This window comes from Paramormyrops kingsleyae, unplaced genomic scaffold, assembly GCF_048594095.1.
Source record: "Paramormyrops kingsleyae isolate MSU_618 unplaced genomic scaffold, PKINGS_0.4 ups354, whole genome shotgun sequence".
Classification (NCBI taxonomy): Eukaryota; Metazoa; Chordata; class Actinopteri; order Osteoglossiformes; family Mormyridae; genus Paramormyrops; species Paramormyrops kingsleyae.
Window position 1 is genome coordinate 16,821 of NW_027326291.1, and position 11,046 is coordinate 27,866.

Consider the following 11,046-nt stretch of genomic DNA (forward strand, 5'->3'; position numbering starts at 1 on the left):
TCAGGGCACCAGCAGTCACACCCCAGCCATTCACTCCATTTTAACAGAGCCTTCCCCTCTCACCATGCAACTTGTACATGGGTGAACCATACAATAAACACAATATTAATAGGGCACTGCCTCTAGCAATTTAATTTTGAAGCTGAAGTACTGCTTTTTATAGCCATTTTTCAGAAGGTTTGTTAATGTATAGAATATTTATATTCTTGAACAAGACCGCCACCTCCTGTTGAAAATGAAGAATTGATTTACTAAATGTTTCACTTTTGCAAGGCAGCCTCATTCTGGTTGACTTTGGAGCACACATGCAGACAGACAACCAGGATATTCTGACAATGATTATGTGAGGGGGAAGGTGACAGAAATGGAACACATTTTTACAAAATTACCTAATTTATTTATGTAAATTTCTGGAATTATGCAATGTGATTTTATGAATTACAAATTCTAAATGCTCTGTAAATTTTCTATACAAGATTGTCATAAAACATTGTCAATGTGTCTTTTTTTTTCAAAAATTGCATTGCACATGGCACAGTTAAAAGAAAAAAAAACATGCACATATTTTCCCATGTCACTAAAATAGATCTGATTACAAAAAATACTCCTGAACAATATAAACATCTACAGCCAGGTCAGCAAGTCACTACAACCAGCCCTGGCAACCCAAGGGTTAAACTGTTCTTCAATATGTTTCAATAAAATAATTTCTTGCTAAATTTTCATTTGCAAAAATATACTGTTCTCATTCACTCTCAGCTCATATATATTTATATATGCACCTTTCAGAATGAATGTCCAATGAGCTGACGTGGAAACCAAAGCAGAGAAGATGGTGAAATGCCTACCCCAATGCAACCAAAACACCAAAACTATTGTTTCTGCCTGGAATCTTTCATACGGTTAGAAATCTGTCTTAGATGGTGCAAGATCAGGACAGCCAAACCTAGCAGGAGCAGTGATCGAAGTTTAACAGACTTAATTCACAAAACAATGACAAATCCAACACAAAACATTTTTCCCTCATGTTGGAACACAGGGAACTACAAGCATCACACATCACGTATGAGGGCGGGGCTTTCTATGCAGCAGCTCCTCCCTCTTTAGCAGCCCAGTGAATTAGCATATAAACCCCACCCTATGGAGAACCTGCACCTCAGCAGCACACGCACACAGAACCGCAGCAGAACATCCAAGCCCGCGAGAGCCCATCACCCCACTCAGGAAGCAGGGCTCTCTATCCAGATGATGACATCACAAACTCAAAGGCCAAATTGTTTAAGTACTCAGGTTAAACAAAAAGACTGTAGTTAAAATGTTGAGCCTTCGTAAGCTGCCATATTATAGGCGTGTGTCTGAAGGCAGCTCATCCCCAAAAAAACTGGACCAGTGAGGAATGGTAAGAACAGAGTAACCCTACTGCATGCCCCATTTCTGTACACATTCACACACTCACTCACAGAATCCCTGATATTATTTTCACCTCCCATTATTGCCATGTAGATAATTCAGATGGGCGGCTTTGGAATGGGCTCCTTTAAGACTCATCTGAGGCAGACAGAAAGTGTTCATCATTCCGGGCCAACAATCAGTCTGAGCTGCTGGCTTCCTTATATATCTGTAAGTTAGATATTAACACCCTGCAGGTTAGCAGGTGAAACTTGGAACACGATGCTGCAAACCACACCTAAGGTTAGCCCCCCCCCCCCCCCCAGAACCTGCGGATTAGTCTAGACCTCTCTCCTCTCATCCGTTAGTTGCAGCAGATTTACACGAGCAAAACAAACATCTTAAGAGTGTCCTCCAGCTAAAAGGGTATCAGCCTCTATGACAGGCCTAACACCATTTTAAAGGGCTCAAGGTTAATAAATTCAGGTTACGGGGAAGGAGCCCGGGGGAGGGGTGTCTCTGGCAGCACCAGACTGCAGGCCCCACATGTGCATGACGTAGTGGTTAAAGCATGGATCTCCATGGTGACCCTCAAACCATCAGAGGAGCACTAAACCTGAACAGTTCTTTAAATAAACTGCATAAATACAACAAAAACGAATGATTTGTCAAAGTTATAGGTTGTCCTAAACACATATTCCTCCATTGTCTGCAAATAAATATAACAATAACAATAATACTAAAACTACAACAACAATAAAGAGGAGACAGGTGTCACATATCATGGTACAGTCCTGATTCTCTGCAATGGGCACAGGCATGTAATGACCAACCATGGGATTGTAAGAACAGCGGAAAGAACAACAGAGTGAAAACGAAGGCTCACAGGAAACAGAAAATCCAGTGTACAATTTGGTCTCTCCTTCAGCCCCGAAAAGGCGACCTGTGCCAAAGACGCTTTTTACCTCAGACTCCACCAGGGAGGCAAAAAAGAAAATCTCATCAGTCACGAGCCTGGGGAGGGGGGGTGTGGCTGAGATCTGGGGACCCACTCAGTGGCTGGTGCTGACTGACCAGGCTCGGCACTGGGCTCAGAACTACCCCACCCCTGCCCCAAAAAGCTCCCGGACTCAGAAACCCAGTTTTGTGGGGCTCACTGGAGTCCACATCCGCCGCATGTCCACCTCCCTCCGAGAATTTGCCGGGTTAGGGAAGGTAGAGGGTGGTGCGAGAGGTGGAGGTCAGGAGCAGACGGAGCTTGAGCCTGCAGCCAGGCTGCAGACGGGTGTGGGGTCGCCATAGAAACGGGGCTCAGTCAACGGGAAGAGCAGCAGCAGGAAGAGCAGCATTCCCAGCAGGTAGGAGGCCAGGACGGTGAGGCGCTGCGGATGCTCCAGGGCTGTGCTCAACGCGGGAAAGCCCATGTAGTTACAGAAGGAGTGGCAGAGCACGGGCCCCACCAGGTGACCTGGCACAGGAAGACAGGGACAGCCACTACACACTGCTGAACATGCATCACCTGCAAACAGCCATGTGGAACCTCCAAAATCCACTATCTAGACTTGCATATATCTCTATACAAGTTATACATTCACAATTTCCAGCCTCTGCTCTAAAATACCAATATTAATAATAAACTAAATGAATAGTTGCAAATTTACACATAAATCCATGTAATTATAGGTTAACATTTTACATGTGTAATTCCATGTAGGAGACACAGCTAAACAGCAGCAGATTTTGCAAAATATTATCACACACATAGATATTTGGACACACCTGTCCTGATGAAGATGAAGGCTGTGTAGGCCCCAAAGACTGCTGTGTATGAGAATTGAAACACTGAAACAGAGAGACATTCAATGGTAACCTGAAAGGAAAATGGCTGCTCAGCATAAGGCTACGTCAGTCTTACACAATAATTAATGAAGTGTAAATGTTAGGGCTGGGTGATATGACCTAAAATTATCATCACAGTATTTTTCACTTTTGGACGGTACTATATCATAGTATTTCTTTCTGTGTTTTGGCAGGAGTAGTATGACCTGTCCCTTTGTATAAATTAAAAGAAGTATTTTAGAATATACTAATTAAACTTTAAATGCTAATACAGTTGGGTACGGGCAGTTTTATTTCAAAAAGATACAAAAAGTGACATAGGTGATGTTTTCTCAGGGGAACGACAAGCCGTTTCAGCCGAAAGCAGTGCATTTTTCTTTTTATTTCAAATAAAACGCCGGGTTGCTAACTTTGGTCAGGTGGCTGGAGTGAGATTGTCAATCTGAGACAAGTCTGCACACGCATTTACATGTATGCAACATTTTCATTATTTCCTTAATTTATTTCCTTCTAAATAAATAGGCTTTGCAAACTTTGCTTTTGATGTAGCTAATTTTAGGTTTGTAATGGAATAATATAGATTTGAATAAAAATACAGTTGTTAAAAAACTTTGACGAACATAAAGTCACAAATAAATTATGTTTATATTGCCAACATTTTATAAAATACTGTTTTTGAAAGCTTTTCAGCTGTACAATTTCAGGACAGAGAAGCCATTCTGTTACGAACATTACGGCTTTTTGGTTAAGTATGTTAGATTTGCTGCTGATATTAACACTAATTGCACATTAACGCAAACAAAAGGGCTGCGTATGCTGAAGTAGGTCTTGCTTGGTGGTTAACGGAGTTTGATGTTCATTGGTGTGGGAAACGGTGGGTTCTAGTGTTAACTGGGCAGTCCTGCCTTTACCACGCACCTTGGATGAAGGCTGCAGTGCATACATATGCTGATCTAGCGAATATGTTTTACTTTATTTATATATATATATATATATATATATATATATATATATATATGTGTGTGTGTGTGTGTGTGTGTGTGTGCGTGTGTGTGTGTGTGTGTATGTATGTGTGTATCCAGGTTATTTTTGTTTAATGTGTATAATTACACAAAATCTTTATTTTTAATTTGTTCATTTGCTATTGGGACACCCCCTGTGTAATAGAAAAATCACACAATGCAGATAAACTGGTTACATATACTATATAGGGACAAGTATTCAAATTACAACTAAAGCTTTGAAGTAAAACAAAATGCTTTATTTTTTATAAATAGTGTTGTAGTGCTGTAGACTTTTCATGGAGTTACCAGTATAGTGCAAATCCATACCGAGGTGCAAATGTGCAATTGCCAGGAATGCCAAACCATTTAAGGCTAATGCTAGTTTTGGTGTTTAGAGTAGTGAACTGAGGGGACACAGCGCCCCCTACAGCAAGCAGATGAAAAAGAAGCCTTACCTGCAGACAGGAAGATCCCAGAGACAGTGCCCTGACCAAAGCGTAGCAGCTCAATCACATGATGGAAATGCGCTACAATGACATAAAAACACATTGGAAAGGCTCTGAGAGACAGGAGGGTAGAGAAGCGTTCAAGCTGAAACCTCAGTAACACACACTGGAAAATAGGATAACAGCTAGCAAATGGAGCAGGCAGAGGGGTGGGCTGGACTAAGCTATGCTAATAGTGACGAAAGGGTAAGAGTAACAGACTGGCCTATAGGCTCGAGGACACATGCGCACTAAGTACCATTACAGACAAGAGCAACCAGCCAGAAGAGAAGCCGGACTGACCTACTCCAAAGAAGAGTGGGCAGGTAAAGATGGCAGCCAGGGGTCCTGCACAGGGAACCAGCATGGGCAGCATGCAGGCCCGGAACACCAGCTCCTCAGTCAATGGCGCCACCACCTGGTTCCTGAGCCACCTCATGTCGCTAGCACACAGGGCCCAAAACCAGGGGTCTGCTGGGCAAGACAGCATTACTTTGAGCACACACACCTGCTGGAGTTGATACACACACTATAAAACTTCCCTGAGGAGTGAGCCCTCCCCTTCTCACCCTACACACACACTCACCTAAACCTACTTTGATCCCATCCAAAAAGCCCCAGGGACAGTCCGCAGCCAGCTGGATCAGAGGACCAAGGAACAATACCTGTAACAGAGAGGGCCTTGGTCAATTAAACGTTTCATGTACAAGGCCTGTCTTCTATCCGCATGTCTTATGGTTATGCCTGAATTGTTCAGTGAGGGGAGCTGAGGGTAGCCACTGAGCACCTTATGTGTGTGCATGTGTCTTTATATATGCATGGTATCTTTATATACTGTGCGCATAAGTGAGAGTATGTGTGTGTTGCACTGGACCAGCATCCCAAACAGACCGTTTCCCATGTTTCCTGGTACAGTGTCTGTGCGCCACACTATTCCCTGTACCAAACAAATCGTTGAAGTACAGTACGTAGATGCATATAGTCCTAGTAGCAATTTTCAAGGCAGCTTTTAAATTCAGGGTATCTGATTATTGTACAAAATAAGTTATGCATTCATTAAATTCAATAACCGCTGCAGAAGAAAAGAAGCATCCTCATATACAGCCATAACTCAGGCACATAGGCAAAAAAGAAATGCATTATTCAAATAATTCAGGCAGCATGTGCACAACTATCATCATTTGATCCAGGGACTAACATCAGTCATTCATTAGGATGCTAAGAAGCTAAGAGTTGCAGGTACTGAAACACACTTACCATGGTGAGCAGCAAGGGCAAGGTGACCGCAGGGATGATGCCCTCAAGCCGAATGCCCATCAGGGCCAGTAGGGGGGGTCTCGCCTGAGGGGGCAGTAGGGCAGCATGTGAGAAGAGCCATTATGTTCCAGTGTGTAAGTAGCGGCAGTACAGTAGCCAGCCTTACTCACCTCTACGCCAGTGAACTCTTTCCATGCCCAGACAAAAACGGGAGACAGGGCAGATACAATCAGCACGCTGGTAAAGCGCCGCTTTATCACGGCAGGGTGATCCCTGTCATACATACAAAGGGAACTAATTAGAAACCACAGGCAAAGGAAACAAGAGCCTGTGCCCCTGGTGCTCTATGTGCTGACTGTATGCTTACTGAACAATAAAGGAAAAGGGCAATAACTTCGACCCAAATTGGCCTCTCTCTCATCCTGACTCACACTACAGTAGCCAGGCTACCAAGAACACTGCATGAGAAATCAAAGCGAACCGCAACTGACTAATTCTATATTCAATGTTTGAATGAGAAGAGATATGGATGGTGCATTAGTGGGGGAGCCTGTAAGGTACGGTGCAATGTTTCCTTGGTAATTTAACAGTTATATCAGGGGTCAACACCATGGCAAATTCTGAATGATATTGTAATTAATATGCAATGTATTACCACGGACACGTTTATCCGTGTACGGACAGGATGATGAGTTATATCAATGGAAGTTGTAGTTACATTAGACACGACTGAAACCTTACCAAGACAAATGCTATAAATCTGCGATAGATATACAGCGCACAATATTACAAAAACCTAACTAACCTAACCGATTTAGTAAGTAGTTTCGAAAAAATTTCTATTAACTTTAGTGGTATGGTTGACTAGAACTGCCGACTTGAGCAGATCTTAAATAAATGGGTGAATTTAAGCATTTAACCCACCATGTGGACCAAAAAAACTCGCTTACCTGGGCAAATCGCTCCGCCACACGTATAAACTTCCAACATAAAAGCAAGCAAGTAAGAAACATGCCAAAATGGACACCCAGCACGGTGCATTCGGCGGAACGAAAGTGGCATCGCTAAACGATAATCTGTCATCGTTTGACATGTCGGGGGACATGCACTATATCCACGGCGTAAAAAGTGGACAAATCTATTGCTTTCTATTTTATTTACAGTAGGCTGCGCAGGTAAAATCAAAATGAGTACATGGTCTGAAGATGCAATCTTGAGGAAATCATAGCATCCTGGCGCAGAGATATGACGTATAGATTCCGGCGCCTCGGTGAACGTCAACCCCCCCCCCCCCCCCTTTTTGCAAAGTTTCTAGTCATCTGGGAGTAGTAGCGAAGAATTATAAAAACCGGACTTTTCAGCCAGCCTTTCCTCCAGTCCGCTAGCTATATTTATTTTCAGTCTGATCAGAGAGTGTAGGGAAGGTGCTTATAAACAATCTTTGGTCCGATTAGCTTTTACACTTTTTGCTACTTTTTCCATGACCAATGAACGAACGAGGCTCGCTTGCGTCATTGAACGGCGCCAGCCGCGTTGTTTCAATTTTCGAGCGGACAGCTGTCACTACAGCTGGCACTACACTGCAATACTAACCAGGCAGTTGGTTCAATTCTGTTTTAGTTATTTTTTAGTAGCTTTTGTATTTGGCTTGTGACGCTGGTGCAGGTGTGACTCACATCCACATTTGACCCTGTAGTGACAGGCCTGTCTTTTAAAGGGTTTCCAATTTGGTCAGCTGGCTGACATGAGACTATTAATTCGAGACAGGTCTGCACATGCATTTACATGTATGTAACAGTTATATTACCTTGTAAATAGTCTATGGGGTTTGCATACTACTCCAACGCTTTGGATGTAACTAATTTTAGGTGTATAATGAAATTATATAGGCTTGCCGTAAGATTTCTTGCGTGAGCGTGAGAGTCTGAAAGCCTGAGTGTCACGCCAGATGTGTTAGAGGTGGCATCCGTGCTATTATGGTGAAAATTAATTAATAGCGTGTGCCATGAACCAGCCTGCCACTACCGAAAATGGCTGATCGTCCAATGCAGTTATCATAGATATGAAAACATATCTATGGCAGTCATCACCATTATTTCAGTGGTAACTGTAGTGCTGCTAACTCTGGATATTGATAAAGTTTAAATATCAGACAATTTCGGTAATGTTAACTGATATTGCGTATCGCTACATATTGTTTGTTCCCTTTTCATAAAGACAATAAAAACACCATCTATCCATCTATTTTCTGGAACCGCTTGTCCTTTTCAGGGCCGCGGGGGTTTGGAGCATATCCCAGAGGCTAAGGGCATAAGGCAGGGAACAACCTAGGATGGGGCGCCAACCCATCACAGAGCACACACACCATTCAGTCAGATATACACACTTATGGGGAATTTGGTAACTGCTTTTGTTTTTAGACTGTGGGGGGAAACTGGAGCTACCAGGAGGAAACCCCACAATAACACGAGGACAGCATGCAAGCTTCACACACAGGGAGCCATGGCAGAAACTCAAACCCTGGTCCAAATGGTGTGAGGCAACAGTGCTAATCACTGTCTCCTCATATGACACATATCACATCATATCATATATCGTATCATATATGTTTTCAGTTTTTTGGACCATGGGGAGAAATTATGTATATAAATGATTACTTAGTTAATTGTCAAATTAATTGGTTGATTACTCGATTATTAATAGAATCTTCAGTGACAGCCCTGGAATATTTCCATACATCTTGAAATGTTGCTGGATACAGGCATTTTCCTCTTGTTACCATTTTTATTGTTGAATGACATGTTGAAAGCAAAAATATTTAGAGGCAAGATTTTACTTTAGTTATCAGAAACAAAGGTAACTGAAGCTGATGTTTTGTTTGCAAAAGTATTCAGATCTGGTGGTGTAGTAGCTAAAAGGACACAGGCAAAGGGATTTTCCCTCACAAGATGCATATTTGCTTTGATGTTGGATTTTGCCTTGAACCTGATGAAAAAAAACATTCACCGGATAAAACTTTGGACTGTGTTGTGGTTTTTTGTTAGGTGTTGGGGTTATTTGTCAGGAAAGTGTGTCCCTCTATACTCACTATCCTGACTAGAAGGCAATGTGTGATGGAAGCTATTGGATAAAACCACTTTGAAAAAGCCTCAGAAATCAGTATCGGCTAGTGGAGTGACATCTCAAAGCTCATTTGTGGTTTTCCAAGCTGCACAAAAAGATGTTATGGTCTGATGAGAGCAAGGCTGAGCTTTTTGACCACAATGTAAAGTGTGTGGCCATATTCCAGAAAACACCATCCCTACAGTGACACATATTGGGGGCAGCATATTACTGTAATGTTAGAAATGAAGACAATGAATTTTATGACATCCAAGTATATACTGCATGCGATCTTCATTCAGTCTGCACAAAATTAAAACCTGGTAGGAATTGAACTTTGAACTTGTATATTGATGCACTGTTCAGTGTTGCTTTTGTCTGTGTGTACGTTGTATTTTTTCATATGTAGTATTTTTGTATGTTGCACCTCGGTCCATGGAGAAACGTCTTATCTCACTCTGCTGCTGACAATAGAGTTCCTGAACCATGAACTCTTTGCAGGAAGATTATCATATAGTACTTTGCAGTAGCAGTTATATCAGGACGAAAATGTGTCTTATAGTCTAGCAACATTTGAAAATGTGTGTAGGCTTTAATACTTTTGCAAGATACTTTAAAAATAAGACATAAACAAAAGCAGTACAATTGCATGCATATTTATTAAATCTGATATACAAGAAATTGTAATTGAAGAGACTGAGAAGTCACTATAGATATGGTAGTAGGTAATGAGATTTTAGTCTGGTCTCATACTCAGCCAGGCAGGTTGTCAGTGTCTGTCTCCATCACTTGCAGATGCACAAACATACAAACAGAAGTTATCTATTAAGAAAAAGCTCATCTGTCTGTAACTATAAAGTGGTGTGTGAAAGGTACACACTCATAGTTATGTGTTTTTAATTAGGGAATGACTGATGTCTATTTTAATCAGGAACAAATGACAAATTATGCAGGGTTAATATCTTAAAGGTCAGTCAGGATTTCTTTATAATCTGAAAATGATCGGAACTCTCTGGGTGTAACTCACTGGATATAACTCACTGGTATAACTGTATAACTCTGTTTTGAAGTTTCGTTTTTGTCTGACATAATAGAGAAGAGTGGCCAGTAATGGCAGGGGGCTGCTGAACCCTGTAGCTCATAATGCTGCCACAGGCTATCCATCATAAACAGTTGAATAATACTGAAATATGATGTATTGCTATTCATGTGTTGTGGGTCATGTTATGTTATAGACAAGATAAGCCAAGTCGCTGTTGTTCCATGAGGTCTAGGACTGATGGCCTTGTGCATAATCACAGCCGCTAGGGCTTCTGGGAGTCTGCATTAGAGCTCCCAGATGTTGGACTCATTTGATGACCTGTCCAGGAATGAATATAGTTTGTTTTTTTTGTGTGTGTGACTGAGTCAGTGAATGAGTGAGAGCTGTCGTGGAAATTTCGCGATGTAGGACTCAGGACAGCGTAAAGTCTTTTCAACCTTCAGTTTATTGTGGTATCTTACAGCACAGGCCCGGGGAGATACCTCAGGAGTTCTCCCCCGAGCCTCTTCTTGCAATTTTTTTTATCCCTTGTTTCACACCCTTTTTTGGCAACACACTCTGCTTTGCTCTGAGGGCCCCTCCTTATGGTGCCACCTGTTTCTACCGTCCTTTCGTTCTCATTCTTAGTTACCTTGAGTTCTGCTGTATGTTTCCATATATGGTTTGTTCCGATATTTCAGTGCTCGCTATTCCTTGACTAGGGCCTGATGCTGTCATCCGACCTTGAACACATGGTTCCTACTTGCCTAGTACATTCCTCTATTGCTAATAGATTATACATATACACAACATTCACTACTTTTCTATCACATTTGGATTTTTCTCTCACAGAGCAAAAAATATATAAATAAATCCTATGTTTTAAAAATGTCCTGAATATCTGTCTATTTACTTGAATATTTTTGCTATTACTTGATGTTTTTCGTGT

At 41.8% G+C, this 11,046-nt stretch overlaps 1 protein-coding gene across 3 annotated transcripts; it reads right to left on the minus strand.

Moving 5' to 3' along the window:
• Positions 1-887: 887 nt before the first annotated feature.
• LOC140587559 (CAAX prenyl protease 2-like) lies at positions 888-7,380 on the minus strand. 3 transcript variants are annotated; one of them, XM_072708813.1, is made up of 8 exons: positions 6,925-7,380; positions 6,145-6,247; positions 5,975-6,058; positions 5,304-5,382; positions 5,021-5,188; positions 4,688-4,759; positions 3,169-3,231; positions 888-2,857 (listed from the first exon to the last, which is right to left on the minus strand). In XM_072708813.1, exons 1-8 carry the CDS (start codon positions 7,077-7,079, stop codon positions 2,631-2,633), a joined length of 951 nt encoding a protein of 316 aa, XP_072564914.1. In that variant the 5' UTR covers positions 7,080-7,380; the 3' UTR covers positions 888-2,630. The 3 variants fall into 3 exon arrangements, with proteins under 3 accessions (XP_072564914.1, XP_072564915.1, XP_072564913.1); XM_072708814.1 differs by having other exon boundaries at positions 3,169-3,210; positions 5,021-5,191; XM_072708812.1 differs by having other exon boundaries at positions 5,021-5,191.
• Positions 7,381-11,046: the final 3,666 nt, after the last annotated feature.